At 46.7% G+C, this 15889-nt stretch overlaps 7 protein-coding genes across 7 annotated transcripts; 4 read left to right on the plus strand and 3 right to left on the minus strand.

Annotated features, from left to right (window-relative positions):
- Window positions 1-965: 965 nt before the first annotated feature.
- On the plus strand, window positions 966-3110 carry FSST1_010529 (uncharacterized protein; the record flags this gene model as incomplete). Its single annotated transcript, XM_083233570.1, has 1 exon — window positions 966-3110. One exon carries the CDS (start codon window positions 966-968, stop codon window positions 3108-3110), a length of 2145 nt encoding a protein of 714 aa, XP_083080225.1.
- A 1434-nt stretch (window positions 3111-4544) lies between these two features.
- On the plus strand, window positions 4545-4871 carry FSST1_010530 (uncharacterized protein; the record flags this gene model as incomplete). Its single annotated transcript, XM_083233571.1, has 1 exon — window positions 4545-4871. One exon carries the CDS (start codon window positions 4545-4547, stop codon window positions 4869-4871), a length of 327 nt encoding a protein of 108 aa, XP_083080226.1.
- Window positions 4872-5617: 746 nt separating this feature from the next.
- On the plus strand, window positions 5618-8106 carry FSST1_010531 (heterokaryon incompatibility protein-domain-containing protein; the record flags this gene model as incomplete). Its single annotated transcript, XM_083233572.1, has 2 exons — window positions 5618-5771; window positions 5819-8106. The coding sequence occupies 2 exons, from the start codon at window positions 5618-5620 to the stop codon at window positions 8104-8106; spliced, it is 2442 nt and encodes an 813-aa protein (XP_083080227.1).
- Window positions 8107-8668: 562 nt separating this feature from the next.
- Window positions 8669-9148, minus strand: FSST1_010532 (uncharacterized protein; the record flags this gene model as incomplete). The annotated part of the gene is made up of 1 exon (XM_083233574.1): window positions 8669-9148. The coding sequence occupies one exon, from the start codon at window positions 9146-9148 to the stop codon at window positions 8669-8671; it is 480 nt and encodes a 159-aa protein (XP_083080228.1).
- A 2635-nt stretch (window positions 9149-11783) lies between these two features.
- On the minus strand, window positions 11784-12544 carry FSST1_010533 (uncharacterized protein; the record flags this gene model as incomplete). The annotated part of the gene is made up of 3 exons (XM_083233575.1): window positions 11784-11938; window positions 11986-12141; window positions 12187-12544. 3 exons carry the CDS (start codon window positions 12542-12544, stop codon window positions 11784-11786), a joined length of 669 nt encoding a protein of 222 aa, XP_083080229.1.
- A 462-nt stretch (window positions 12545-13006) lies between these two features.
- FSST1_010534 (uncharacterized protein) lies at window positions 13007-13915 on the minus strand (the record flags this gene model as incomplete). Its single annotated transcript, XM_083233576.1, has 1 exon — window positions 13007-13915. One exon carries the CDS (start codon window positions 13913-13915, stop codon window positions 13007-13009), a length of 909 nt encoding a protein of 302 aa, XP_083080230.1.
- A 473-nt stretch (window positions 13916-14388) lies between these two features.
- On the plus strand, window positions 14389-15417 carry FSST1_010535 (uncharacterized protein; the record flags this gene model as incomplete). Its single annotated transcript, XM_083233577.1, has 3 exons — window positions 14389-14919; window positions 14972-15194; window positions 15248-15417. 3 exons carry the CDS (start codon window positions 14389-14391, stop codon window positions 15415-15417), a joined length of 924 nt encoding a protein of 307 aa, XP_083080231.1.
- Between the last annotated feature and the right edge of the window lie 472 nt (window positions 15418-15889).

Here is a 15889-nt window from a genome sequence, read left to right on the forward strand (position 1 = left end):
GATAACATGATGCAGTAAAAAGACCTCACAAGACTGTGCTAAACATCTAGTATGATATTCAGCAGGCTTTGTGATTGAAGTCGACGTTATTGATCTGACGAGTTTTTCAGACATGGAGAAAAGAAATACCCAGTTTGCAATATTGCTACATGACGCGCGGGTATGGAAGATAAATTCGGGGACTTTGGTGTGGTAGAAACCGTAATATGGGAAGTAGGTCAATTTATAACCATATTAAGTTAATATACAAGATATTTTAAGTTATTGGTATATATCACAACTTTCGCATACCTACTTTAGACTAAAAATCCACGATCGGCTTACCAACCGTCATACTTAACTCCGCAGATACGACACTACCGCCACAGGCCAATAGCCAGGCGATTCATTTCTAGATATGGTAATTGTGATTAATCCCAGCAACTTGTGGATCGCTGTCACACGAATACACGCATAATGACCCTTCTCCAACCGTTATTTATTCTATGTTATTTCATCTTTTGTTTGGAAACTCGTGAATTACATATTTTGCTTCGGTCATCCTCCAGTTGTGGTTGAGAAAGCAGTATTCTGACATGCATTGCATCATCTTACATGTGCTGATTGTTTTATGTACAAAGCAAGACGACGATGTCACGGACATTGGCCCAATCGTGGACTCAATGCTCGTATGGTCGCTAGCGAATACCATTGAGCTCATCGAGTAGTCCGTTATAAAGATTAGAAAGCGGGTCAGGTTACACATGGGTGAAAATAGAATCCAGAAGAAGCAACTCATGGGGATCAGTCAACTGTGATTCACAGATGCTTCGGCACCGGAGAAACAAGGATACAAATGCCGTTTTTTCTCAATCTCGGTCAGCTGTTTTCCCTTCCTTCAACACAGCCTCACCCCAGAGCAAGCCGGTAAGTCATCCTCTACAGGATCTCGCCAACTTGGATCTAACAGCTGAGATTTTTAGACCATGTCCTCCGATCAAGCGATGGACCTTCTGCGCCACTTTCTGGACAACTTCCGGGCGTCTGCCATACCCATCAGAGGCCAACCACCGGCCAAATTCGGTCACATCAAGATACCCCCAAACCGCCTACCGGATCGGAGCTTCATATCCACAGTGATCAACGAGTTTCCTGCAGACCGAAAAGTCACTAGATTCTTCGTCATCGGCGGTGATGAACCGCTGAGATTGCACGCCGGAGGCTTGGCTCCCGTCGAAATGACCTTTGCCGAATTTTTGCAGGTTCTAAGAGAGAACATTCGCGCTATTGAGGACTACGTTTTCTGGCAACTGTCTATGGCGCCCGATACCTGGCATGAGGACAAAGTCCTTCCCGAAAATGCCGTGGTTCTCTTGCAGCTGGACGCGCACGTCTCAGCCGAATGCGCGTTGGCACTCACTTTGGCCGTTCATTGGGCTGTCTACCATTCTACCTACCCTGGTGCCAAAGTTCGCCTCCTTACCTTGTCCACAGGCCACGGGCATAACTTTCTTTCGCAACTCCTCAAAATAATGAATTCGGAACTCCCAGTTTCCAAATTGGATATGTCAGGTGCTTGGGGAACCAACCCCATGGCTGGTAATGCTGTGTCTAGCGCAACTACGGCCGGCAGTATCGCTCAAGAGTTGGCCAAAGTCGTCAGACAATCGGATGGAACCTCACGTCTCATTCTTTCATTCGATGACTCTCTAGAGAAGCGTCTCGGAGATTTGCTTACCGATGACGAGGATACTCACCTTGACGTTTTCACCACCACGTATGGTGACCCTCAGGACCTAGAACAAATAGACAGCAAGTCTAAAGCCGGTAGGACAGTCTTGTGTACAGTTCTTGGTCAGTCTCGTGTGCGGCCAACAACTATACAAAGCTACGACCAAGTTCATCTCGTACTCGGCCATACCGACAAAACAACTCCTGCATACGATCACACAACCCATCAAATACTCGTATACCCTCACCGCACGGCGCAGCAAGATCGCAGTTCACAGCTATGGTGGGCTTACCACCGAGAACAATCCGTCACCGTCTACTCTTGTCGAGATACCCCCGCAACGTTTGTCGATCAAGGTGGTGAAAGTGTTCTTCTGGTAGAAGGTGCTCATCTAGGGGCGTTAATCACTTCTTCAATTGCATTGCAACGCTACTGCATCGCATCTGACAAAGTCATCAGCTGCTTTGTCCGATATCCGTTGATAGTCGAGGATATGATAGACATCATGACTACCCAAGGTCTTTTGTCGAGACGCAGTCTTGCCTTGGCGGACAATGAGACCAAAGTCTTTTTAGGCGTGCTACCTCTGGTCGGATATGACTACCATCTTGCCATGCTACTGGCACTCGACTCCCTCCCCACTGTCCGTCGCACGAAAGCCCAGTTTGCCGCGGTGCTCATGTCCGGGAGCTTCTGCAAAGTGGTCAACTCCGGGAACATGAGAGGTAGAAATGTTCAAAAGGTATTCGAAAGCTGTTTAGGTTGCGGCAGATCCCTTGCAATGCAGGGAAGTACGTGGCTGAGCCTTGGTCTCGCCAAGTATTTTCTTAATCAACTCACACAACGTCGACAAACCACAGGTGCCGTTGATGGCATCATTAACTTCAGCGCAAGTGGTACGGTCTGTATGGAAAGGTTGACTAAGAAGATTCTGCGCATTTATACTTCAGTCGAGGCTCAAGTCAGTTTCACCGACATGTCAAGTGAACAGGAAGACTTGACTGAATATGAGAAGTGGCAATTCCACAGCCAGCTCTTCCGAGCCTACCTACCCCGGGTCACTGTATGTCACTACCCCGACAACCGAGAAGACAACCTCGTCTTTCTTCTCTACCGATCCATGACTCCTTGCGATTTCAATCACCGTGGCCATATGCCAATCACGCTCATTGATCTCGATTCGCTCATAGAAAAGTTTGGAAATGACATGGTGTTCGGCATTTCCCACTACATGAAACGATCTTCTTCAGTTGTCGAGCTACAAGATTGGGTGATGATACCAGCAGAGGTTATCTGTCACTGGCTGCGCCAACATGGCAATATCAGCCTTGACATGGCTGCTATGTCAAAGGTTTTGCTGAATCGATCGAACAGCATTGAAGTTCCTGAGGAGGAATAATGTTCCCAACATTTTCTTACAGAACAGCATACCACGACGTCGGGCCCATCACCGAACTTGCCTCGTGAGTCTAAGATTATGTAGCGATTTCCAGACTTCATTGTCACTTTTCTTCTATGGAGTCATTTGAACAATGATTACCACGTCATGGAGGCAAACTTGAACTTGCGTCAACAACACACCTCTCAACTCATCTAGGAGAGCGTTCACCAAAACCACAACGTTGCTTTCCCGACACCAAGAAAGCGTCACAAGAAGAGGATTCACGATCAACCACGGTATTCAGTGGTCGAACAGAACAAATTAGAACAATAAATGTATGAGCTTTAGTGTGTGCCTTGTAGTGTTTGTGCTTATTTTGTGCGTCTTCCTTGTGTGGTATTATGATTTCGATATTGCGACTCGCTCCGGGCATGACTCTGACCATCGTGAAAGATTCGGGAATTACTTGTTCATCGTAGTGGAAACTGTGTAAGCTGTACAAGGTAGAACATGTCGAATTGAAAATATCACTGGAGAAAGTCTGAACATCAAGCATCGGTAGATGGACTAAGAACAAAGAGATGATTTGGAAACAAAGAACTCATTGACTATCAATATTCATTGTCTGACGGACGCGTGCCCGCATAAATGCGCTAATGGTTGATGAAGCAACAGCGTCGACACTCAACATGTTGATATCACAACCCTCACTTCCAGCCGAATACTCGCGAATGTCGTCAATCGTCTCCTCCCCCTCGGAATGTGGCTTGCGAGCAGTTGGTTTCGTGATCGGGCAATCAAAAATCGGGGAATTTTGAGTGTGAAGGGAGCTCCAACACCAAGACATCCTTGCCATCCTCGTCTTGCACCGCTTCGACTTTGCGATGATTGCGACACTTTTGCGTCGCTAGATTGTCCAGATCGTTCAATGTTGACATTGGTCGTTTTCGCTCCGTCGGCTTCAGTAGCGCCCTGTATCCATTCAATGTTAGCCTCATTCTCGTTACTCCGGTCATCGCTGGTAGGTATGTCTGTACTTACGAGCTTGGCTCCAACGACCGGGTCTTAGTTTAGCTTGGATTCAGCCATGTTCAGACTCTGAACGCGTCGTTATTGTTTGTGACGATTGGTTCTGTTGATGAAAGATCTTGATAGTCAATGAGATTGAAGAAGCACGTGGGAAGCAAGGCGGGGGGCTCTCTGATGCCAACCGTCACCAGCTGCCAACCGACCAAGTTTTTTGGATTTCAATATCAGACGTCACGGAATAAAACGTGCGCGCCGTCCATTGTGGCCACTTACTTCTTACACCTTCACCATCAGAAACTTGTGCCTGTTTACATCGACTAAGTCAATTCTACCCACTTCATATCGGATACCTCGAGCCCATTTCATTTACACAGCCAAACCTACATCTTCGCCATCGCCCAGCTACAGTCGCTGTTGAAAGCCATGCCACAGTCAAAAGCTTCAGGAAATAAACACCAACAATTTCTGGAAAGAAAGTTGCGACGCATTTCCCTACGGGTTCAGGAACTCGACCAACGCAACAAAGACCTCAGCAAAATAATTCGCACGAGTGCCGAGACGACCAACGAGCTGGTAAATGCTTCCAAAAAGCTGCTTCGCGACTACCGAAAGCAGATCGATGAGAACAAGCAACTCAAGGAGGAAAATAAAAAGTTAGCCCAGATGATCGAGAAGCTAGCCAAGGACGACGAGACGCTCGTCAAGGAAGACCAGACTCTCGTCAAGGTCAAAAAGGAGCCCGTTGGCTAAGACTGTCAGCAACAGATTGTCTGATGGCCCGCCTAATGGTATTGGACAATGGCATAGTCCACTACAAGTAAGTTCCCGTGGCTGATCGTTCCTATTTACCCCATCTGTTTACAAAACTAACTTTTGCAAGATGACAAAGCCGTCCCGACCGAAACACAAGCTCGCCTATATGTCGATTTAAGCCCAGCATTGGCGGTACCGACTGATTGTTTTTGAGCCTCAACACATCGAATCGCCGATCTCACGACTGCCAAGTCAAATATCAAGGAGCTGCAGGAAACGCCTGGATGAAATCGGGGGACTTTGGTATTAGTTTTAATCTTCTAGTCAATCATCACTTCTTTCACACTGAGCCAATGCTCTTGCAATCCATGCTTGTGAAATGAGGGTACGGATGCATTCTACTAACCAGATACAGTACACTGTTTGACCAGACTCCATGCATGCGCCGCCAACGTTGGTGACACTAACAGACCAATACCATTATGACCGAGAGCCGAAAGAAAAGATACATTCACTTGTTTGTCGCGGTGGAATTCCTTTGATTGAGGCTTTTGATCAATTTTACATTTGGCCCCCAAATGAGGTGTGATTAGGCCCCCAGAAGGAACAAGGATTGCACGGGCTGCGCCTACCCGCGTACTAAGCCCTGTCAGACATGGGTTCCCTCCTTCCATGTCAGCATCAGCCTTAAATAATCTCTCAACTCTAACGATTCAAAATGCAGACCCAGGCAAAATCCCAACATGACTTCTATCAACAAAGAAAGCTTTGTCGAGCGCAAAGACCTTGTTCAGGTTCACGACCACTGTCCAGAACAACCTTATATCGAACTCGAGATCCCCCAAGACGCCAAGAGGATTATCGCTGTCAGCTTTGGAGGGTTATCGCGTGACCAAGGTACATAATTCCCTCAGCATGAACCACAGGTACTGACTACTTTCAAGGCTGGGCAGATAATGCCGAAAAAGTATCATTCACTTGGTTTGATGCTTCCGTCAAACGCCCCGAAGGCCGTGGAGATCTCCGCACGATTCTCGTTCACAACAATCGCCTCGCCGAACAAGAACCCCAAGACTGGACAGAGAGATGGCACATCTGGCTTGGCCCCCGAAAGCGTTTATGGATCGAAGCTCTGCGCCCTGGAGATGTTATTCAACTGATCCCTCGAGCGATGTACATGGCCTGGACAAATATCATCCACGAAGGACGACTCAAGATTGAATACGAAGCAAACGATCCTCTGCAAGATCTTGAATCGCTCTCGATCTCTTCCAACGCCTCACATTATTCGCATTCACTAGATCTCGGCCGACAGGAGATCCGGCTGTTACATGTTGAACCAGGATCTTTCGACGACCCCATCCACGCTCGATTCAACATTGCGAGCCTTGGAGATGCCGAGACTGTCGACTTTCGTGCGTTGTCATACTGCTGGGGCGATCTTTCAGAGCGCGACGGGATCTTCCTCGACCAAGACAAAACGCCTTTCAGTATTGGCAAATCTGCGGCCCAGGCTATTCGTCGTCTACGCCTCACGAATGAAACCCTAGTCATATGGATCGACGCGGTGTGCATCAATCAGGACGATCTTGAAGAAAGAGCCCAGCAAGTTACATTGATGACTCAGATTTACTCCTTGGCTTCAATTGTTCATATCTGGCTCGGCGAAGACAATCACGGTATTGAAGCGTGCTTGAAGCTCATCCGAGACATTTGCAACTACAACAGTGAGATGTGCCAAGGTGGAGAATCATGTACCTGCGTCGGAACAAAGCATCAAACATCGCTGGCCGACATCAAATCCTTTGGTGAGGAGAAAAAGAGAAGCGGACAAAGGATCTCGTTCAAAGGAATGTTTGAGGTTTTTGAACTTCACCTCAAGACATGGTCCCGAGAAATCATCGACATGGCAGGCTGGTACGGCAATACTCAGCTTTCATTCCTCATGAGCACACTCTACGAAAATCCTTGGTTCTCGAGAGTCTGGGTTATCCAAGAAGCTCTATCAGCACGCGTCCCACTTGTACACTGTTCAGCTGAACAGGTCCCATGGGAAGAAGTCGTTCAAGTAAGCAATTGGCTTGGACACCCCGGATACGCAGCTCAAAACCCACACAATGCGTCTCAACAAACTTCCATGGCCGCTATTTGGAAGACATTAAAGCCCAAGGGTCGTACGATAGAAGTACCCTCCACGCCTAGCGAGGCGCAAGACACAGATCAATTATCGAGTATTCTGGACGTGTTTCTCTCGGGTCTCGATTTGAAGGCCACGGATCCTCGAGATAAACTATTTGCTTTACTCACCTTTGCAGACGAGACACATGATGCTTCAAAGCTAGACGAACTAATCCGACCAAACTACGACAAGTCAAAACAGCGCGTCTTTGCCGATTTCACGCGATGGTTGATCCGTGAGCATAATTCAGTAGCGATATTGTCATCAATCCATTGCCAGCCTACACGAACATGGGTCAAGACTGTCGGGTCGAGCGCAGAGACTTTAGCCAGCCATCCTACTTGGTCTGTCGACCACCAGGGAAGTTCAAAATGGACCCAGGCAAACCTAAATGCTTGCTTCAAGTTCAAAGCTGCCGCCGACACGAAACCCGATCTCGAGCTTCTCAAAACAGACGATCCACTCATTCTTCGACTTTCAGGCCTTCGCATTACCGAGATCAAGAAGATCAGTTGTGTACCTATCGAGTACATGTATCCTTATCAGGGGTCTTTCGATAATCAACAAGAGATATGCAAAGTGTTCCATCAAATTCTGGATCCATGCGGCCTGACACAGTTTTGGACACGACGAAACAGCGCGGGCGACATTCTACAAAGGACTATTCGAGAGTGCAACCAGAAATACATCGACCACATGAACTCACACTGGGCCTACGCCAACCGACCTGCTTTGAAAGTCTTGAAGCCAAATGCGACAGCCGAGTTGGAGTATTACGACACAACAAAGTTACCGACTTGCATAGAGCCGTGTTTCTTTGTTACAACATCTGGATTATTTGGATTGTGTCCTTGGGGGTCTAAAGAGGGAGATGCGGTTGTTTTGCTTGATGGCGGGAATGTGCCATATCTACTGAGATCTACCGAGAAAGAAGGTGATGAGTTGAAATACAAGCTTGTGGGTGAATGTTTTGTCCAGGGAGTTATGCATGGGGAGATTTTGGATGCGCTTGGTGCGAATAGCAATCATAAGCAGGTTTTCACTTTTGTTTGACGACGAGATCTTCTGGTTTGAACATGAACGGAAGTCATAGGATATCGCTAGTGGAGTTTGTCACTTTAATATATTTTGTTGAATCAGTCCATTGATACTGAGCTATCCACATTCATTCAGCCAGCCATAGATCACATTTCGCAGCCACCAAACCCCCTCATCTGAGAGCCCATTTGAGAGTTATAATCAATCTCCCCTGGGGGTCTTTTAACATCTACAACAGGGGAGACGCTGCGCTCGGCAGAACTGAATGGGTTGTCCCCAAGAGGTGATGGAGACCTGGTGGAAACACGGCGCCTCTTTCGAGCCTGCTCATTGTTATCGCGCAACTTCTGGATCACGGCCTTCTGATCTTTGATTCCTTTGCGCAATTTGGCCATTTTAGTCTCTATGCTCTGTTTGTAATTGGCCATTTCAGAGTTCATTTTAGTCTCCATGCTCTGTTGGAGACTGCTCATTTGAGACTGCATGCTAGGTCCCGACTGTAAAAGGTCCGACAACGTTGGGTCGGTTACGGCCAAGCTTTGCGTTGTGGCTACATTTGCTGATGATCCATGGGTAATCAGAGGAGGCTGATTTGGGACAGGGGGAGGTGGAGACCCGTCATGGCCATCGTGGTGTTGTTTTGAGAATCGTCTTCCCTGGCTTCCTCAAGGCAATCACGTAGGAGGCCCTTGTAAGCTCGCTCAAAGTACTTGGGCAGCTGAGTTGCAGTAGGTAATCCGTTAGCCTTGGTTGATACATTGTAGCTCTTGAAGACGTCGCCTGTGGTACAGCCAAGAACATGGCTATTGTTTGTCCACGCGAAATTGTCGAGAACGTGGCATACATTTTCCAAGTCTTTCAATGTGAGCGGAAGAACAGGTAGGCCGTATTGCTTGAAGAAATCCTCCGGAGGAGTTGGGAGATTGTACTCTCTTGCCGCGGCATGTCGACCGATTTCGTACAGTACTCGAGTCTTGTCTGGTATTTCATGGCCTTTTTCGGCCGACCTTCGCAAAGACTGCTTGAGACGATAGATCCGAGGCTGGTTGTCGTTCATTGCCTTTGTATCATGGGATAACTCTTATTCGCAAAGTCTATCTAACTTCGGCTATAATCACTGTTATTATAACCGCCGGAATTACTGCGGCTACATTTCCCTATGAAAGCCACGATCGCCACAGCAGCAGTGGCGTCTTCTATTAATTAAGGCTATGTCTAAATTAAAATTCTCCTGGAAATCTATGCGTGCTACCCAGGTTTATGAGTTAATACGGTATTGTCAGAAGATTGAGAAGACTACTGAAATGGTAGACAGTGCTGCCCTAAAATTCATTTCCAGCTCTTTAATGTCGTCGACGTTGCCATTACGATAACACTCATTGCCTTTGCAACAAATCCGACCTTCTTTCCGCTAATATCTTCTTCGACAAGGTAGGTTCTCATGCCAACTATACTCATACAGACCATAGTGCTGGCCTCATTGTCCACAGCTTGCCAGACACTCTCGCCACCGTATCTACAGCTGGTGACTGATAGAAGATATCGAAATCGGCAGCCAGGGTAGAGTTTATCTTACAATCTAACATCTCATTGGCTGACACAGTTATGATGGGCACGGGCATCTGGTCCGAATCAAGTATAGTTTGACCGAGCTCATTCATAAGCCACCAACCAGCCACCCGATTACTTTACCAACTACTTGATGTCAACCGGTTCATACGAACTTAGTACTGCTAGCTGAGTCATCAAGACATTAAAAGCAAGTCTTGGCTCCGAATCTGCCGAGAATAATTCTCCCTATGGAGGTGTCACGATACAACCTGGCTAGTAAGCGAAGCCGCACAGGCTGCATAAGTTGTCGACAGAAACACCTACGATGTGATGAAGAGCGTCCTCATTGGTAAGCCCAGCAACGCCTATTTGGATGAGACCGGCTAGACCAACCCATGTAACAGTTCAAGATGCGCCACCAAAGGGGAACCATGCATATACCAACCAAAGATCCCTCTACGTGAGCGGAGAAGTGGGTTAGGCCCTGGTCAACACTCCCCATGGTCTTTTGACGGTACCCAAGTTTCGACAGACTCGCCGAGACGCACAGTGTCGTCCAACAAGCTTGTTCAGATATCAAAGGCTTGGCGCTTCAGTCTAAACAAGTCTTTGAATCCTTTCGATACCTTACCTATCAAGATGCCTTTCAAGTCATTGGAACTTTTACGATATTGTTAGTCAAATATTCATGTTCAAGTACATTTCTAATTGCGAAACAGTCTTTCAAACTGGGCAGAACCGTTTGTCACAAGAATCGCACGATAGGTAAGAAGACACAACCTGGCAATGAGATTCTAACGTATTCTAGACCGACTATGATTATCCATGATCCTGATGTTCTGCGCAATCTTTTACTAATATCCAGTCTTCACTATGCGTGGAATGCAGGAGACCTCCAATTGTTTGAGTCTACATTTCTATTCCACAAGATTCAGAGCATACGCCAAGTCAATTCATGGCTTCAGAATTCCGAAAACAGAAAAGACATTATGAGGTGTACAAATTATATTAATACACTGTGCTTTATCGAGGTGAGTTTCCCAACTAGAGGCCTGATTATCTTTACTGACTGCCCAGTGTTGCCTTGGTAATTTCAACATTGCAGATTCGCACTTGAACGGCCTCATGTTGTATCTAGATTCTACACGGCAATTATTGGACGACTCGAATGCTGTCGAATCCGAAATGATAGATCGCTATCTCATATTGTGAGTGAACCACTCATCTTTGAGCGTTCAAGACTAATCTTAAGGGTGTGCAATTTCGTTTCAAGCCAAAAGAACCGTGTAGATGACTTTCTAAAAAGCCACGACACAGTTGCTTCGCCTTTTGATTCTGGAGACTCATTGCCTTTGATACACAAATGGCACCACCAAGAAGAAACCGGCCCTGAATTTCGGCTCAGAACAGTGTCCATGATGCCATTCTTCTTTACGCCTATTACGCTGGATAGAATGCCAAACGATATTGATGCGCGAGCCATTATAAATGCCCTCCAACAGACTACCTATCTGCATGGCTTAAGGAATACAGACGCGGTCACAAGTGCAACTTGGAAGGTTTGGAAGAGTGGCAGTGCTGTGAAGCTATTCTCTGCAATCATCGATGGCCATATGGAAATCTTTTCATCGGAAGAAAAGACATATGAAGCTCGACCAATTCTATCATCTTGGTCTGGCCTCTGCGTCGGAGTCGGCATATATCTGGCTACTGTTCTTGGAATGAGCAATCGGGGTTTACCTCCGGTAACTCAACTACATTATCACACTCTCAACATTTTGAAGCGTGACTTGGAGAGGGGATTCTACTCTCTAGATAAGACGAGTCAGGAGGAGCAAGATTTGTGGTTTTGGAAGGTATTCACCGGGTCGTTGAGTCTAATGCATGCTCAGTCACTCTCTTATAGTAAACAGTTGGACAAACTGTTTTTAAAATTCACTTACTACCTACGAATGTGGGTGGTGAGGTCGGGTGTCACGCGATGGTCAGAAGCAAGAACAATATTAATGCGTACTGCTTGGCCTGTAAGGTCAGATCAGGATAGCTTGATGGTGTCACTGTGGCAGATCATATAGAAGCTGACGAAAGGTATCATCGGACTAATGTACTGGTACAAGTATATACATGAAAATTATCAACACTTAAAAAGTATACTCTGGGATGTCAAACTCGGCGCCAACCCAGGTCTTACCACCATCCTCGGTGGTCAGGTCACCAGAGACGCCCTCGCCCTTGCCAAAGGTGTTGATGTAGCCAGGATCAGCCGAGTCGAGTGTGATCTTGGTGTCAACCCACTCTAGAGTCCTGTTAGAAAGTGATCATGATTCACATCGTCAAACTTACTGTGAGCACCAATGGTACCGCAATCCTCAGCACCGCATTCTACTGAGCTACCGAAGCCCATGGCCTTGTGACCCTTGGAGGTAGAGAGGGTGGAAACCTGCTTGCCGTTGATGGAAACGTACTGGACATACTCCTGGGTAGAGTCGTCGTACTTGTCTGTATACGATCAGTATTGTAGTTTCAGTGAGAAAAGTCACATACAGTGCATGGTGATGCGGTCACCCTTCTTGGCGGGTGTAGGGTTCTCGTCTTGGACAGGTAGCTGAGAGTTTTCACCAGTCTTGGTGAGAGTGTAAGCAAAAATGCTCCACTCATTGGAGTCCCAGTTGTCGGCGATGGATTGGATCAAGTCGCCCTTGTCGGTACCCATACCAACCCAGAGAGAGGCAACACCAGTGCTACCTTGGGGAATATCAGGCAGGACAAGAGTTGAGGTAGCCTCACGAATCCAAGAGTTGGAACCGACAGGACCAGTGCTGAATGCAGGGCCCATGGCTGCGTTGACGGAGGCGACGGCGACAGCCGCGAGGACAGAGAAAAGTTGGCTAGTGGAAGGCATGTTGATGGTGTTTGAGTTGTTGATTGTGTGTTGGAAGATGACTTGGCGACTTGGCATTTATATATCAGAGTAGAATATGACAATGAACAAACAGACATCTTGATTGGCGGACTTTCATGATGCTCCACGCCGAATCCGTTCATTACGGGATGTGAAGTGGGAGGTGGAAATGTTTCGGAAACAACGGAAATAACTCGACACGGACATATAAAAACCTGGCACCCCTTGTTTCAGAAGGGTTACAACAGCCTGGCCATAGCTGGAAAACAAAGAGTCCACGAATAGAAAAGTATGTTTCATTAATATTTACCGAGTACGGGGAACTAACGTTGCATCATCGTATGAATTTAGGACGCCTAAAATCTCGGGCAACTTCTTGAAACACCCCTATTAGAGACAAGGAAATCAGATATGCAACGTTGCTATTTCGTAAAATAATCTGACGCTGGTCACTGTCGCTGGTCACTGTCGCTGAATAATCCGCTTAAAGGTCTTGGGGCCATACTCTGCCATGTCAACTGGGACATCATAATCCGACTCGTCGACAATCATATCCCAGTTATCTCTCACTGATTCCATGGTCCAAACTCCCTCTTGAGGGCCAAAATAGCCCTTAGTCTCGGCCAGAAAGATGCGTTTAACCAGTTTGCCTACCGCCACTAGAGTTTCGCCATTGACTTGACAACTCTCGTGAGCTAGCCAAGCTACCGTGGGTGCCACGTCATGTGCGGGCATATTAGCCTCCATCAATGTGCGAGTCTGCTCGTCCGAGATATACGCGGCAGAACCAGGTGTATAAGCCATAGGTGCAACAGTATTAACAAAGATGTTATGCTGCTTGCCCTCAATAGCAATAGACTTTGCTAGACCCATAACGGCGGTTTTTGCTGCTCCGTAGGTTGACTGCTGGGCACCACCAAAAACCATTGGGGATGCAGTCATGATAATACGGCCAAAATTCTGCTTCTTCATATATGGCCAAGCTGCCTGAGTGACGTTCCAGGATCCCCCAACATGGACGTTGAGCATGTCCCAGAGGTTAGAATCAGGTGATTGTTCAAATTCGCCACCATTCGCACCACCAGCGTTGTTGATGATAATATCAACACGACCAAAATTGTCGATTGCAGCTTTCACGATTGAGTTTGCAACATCGCGGCCCGCTACATTACCGACATGGGCAACAGCCCTGCCGCCAGTGTCGGTGATTTCCTTGGTGGTAGAGTTTGCTGTCGAGGCGGTGGTGCTATTTACAATCAATGCAGCACCAAGGCCAGCAAGGTAGAGAGCATATTCGCGGCCTAAACCTCGACCAGACCCGGTCACAATGGCGACGCGACCGTCGAATCGTAGGGGAAAAGTTTCGGACATTGATGAAAGGGATAAGCTGGAAGTGTTGTGATACGGATGAGAGTGAGACATATTCTGATACCCCTAGCCATGGCGCTATATATAGCCACTTGAGCCTTGGTGTCCAAATTATGGATGACTGATGGAGTTGCGGAACCTTATTTGGTGCAACATTGAACTGAAGACTCAGTTTTCCACAAATGCGAATAGCATCTCCGCAAGCGTTTCTCAAAGACTCCAACGTCGTATACTCCCGTTTTTAGTTATCATCATTCCCACTATACGTGTTGACTCGCGGTTTCCGGTCAATTAGTGGCGACACTATCGCGGAGCAAAGGCGGAGATGCGTGGAGGTTTAGTATTCATCTCCACCGTGTCAGTCTTGACTCCTGACTAGCTGAAATACAACTTATATATCTTCTAGGTTATCATGTCCGTACCCAAGTGCCTCCAGTCATAATTCTCTCGAAAAGACAGCCTAAAAGACAGCCACGATGGATTCTACAACTGATAGTTCTGGAAATTCCCTATCTTTACTAGCGCCTCGTCTAGTTCCAACGATTCACAAAGCCCCGCCTCCAAACTTATCACCCTCTTCCCCTGCGTTGAATCAGTCTGGTAGAACGATTCTCATTACTGGCGGCTCGGCTGGTATTGGTTTCGCAATTGCGAGATCATACGCAGCGGCATCAGCTTCCAGAATTATCTTGATAGGTCGTCGTGAGGAGACCATCAAGCAAGCATCTTTGAAGCTCACACAGGAATATCCAAGTGTGACTATCATTCCCAGAGTTTGCGATGTTGCAAAAACCGATCAAACAGACAAACTTTGGTCAAGTTTGGATGACGACAGCATTTCAGTTGACGTTCTCGTTCTAAATGCGGCGCTATTCGGTCAACAGCAGCAACCACTCCTGGATACTGAATTGGACGCAACTTGGTCGTTGTATGAAACAAACGTTAAATCCATCTTGAATTTCTGCCAAAAGTTATATAAACAACAGAAAGTTGACGATAAGAAAAAGGTACGTTGTGACACACATCAAACAACTCGCGCTAATAAGTTTTGAATAATAGTTTATAGTCTATGTTTCTACAGCTGCTATCCACAATCGATCAATAGCTGCTATGCTTCCAGATTACTCTCTAAGTAAAATGTCGGGCCAATTGCTTATCCAGAGCATTGCAGAGAATGTGGATCGCAAAAGATTACAGATCCTCACTTTTCATCCTGGACAGATTCTTTCGGAAAAAGCGAGATCCGCAGGTCTTGATGAGAACAGCGCACCATTCGACGATGGTATGTTGGGTCTATCCCGCCATTTTTTTTTTCTTTGTTTCTAATGTTTATAGAAAACCTACCAGGCCGTTGGGCTGTTTGGGCGTCAACATCTCAGGCCGCATTTCTTCATGGCCGTTTTGTATGGGCAGCATGGGATATAGATGAGTTGATGTCTGGGGATGTTCGAAAGCGCATAGACAATGATGGGGATTTCTTGACTCTGAAATTGATTGGTCTCTGATCGATTTTGACGATAGTTTTTGTAGAACAGAAATCTCAACTCCAATTTCCATGACTTGAATCTCAACCTGTATATCTTTCGCATTATATGATATAAAATACCGCGCATCATAGTCCTAAGCAGCTCCAACTGGGGGCTTGAGTAGCGTCCGACCTTTATGTAATAAATCGTAGGTATGTTGCGAGCATTCTATATGTAGAGAGTGCCTTCTTACCAAGACCTTGGCATGAGGTGATGTGAATAGTACTCTATGAAACTCGGTGACTGTCTCCAAGATTATGTGACCCAGTGGCAATTTCGTAAAATACCTGAAGCGGCTAAACGACTCAGAGAGAAAGTAACGGGATGTTTAATCCGTTTGGTGGATGAATAATGGGCCTGGTGTTTGGCGGCGGAGATGCGGGAAGTCTTGCGGAGTTGGAATTCAAAATGATAAGTTAAGCTCTATTAGAGTTATGGCTGGGGGTGTACT

The sequence above is a fragment of the Fusarium sambucinum genome, chromosome III (genome assembly GCF_050947815.1).
Source record: "Fusarium sambucinum isolate potato_lamoka chromosome III, whole genome shotgun sequence".
Taxonomy (NCBI): Eukaryota; Fungi; Ascomycota; class Sordariomycetes; order Hypocreales; family Nectriaceae; genus Fusarium; species Fusarium sambucinum.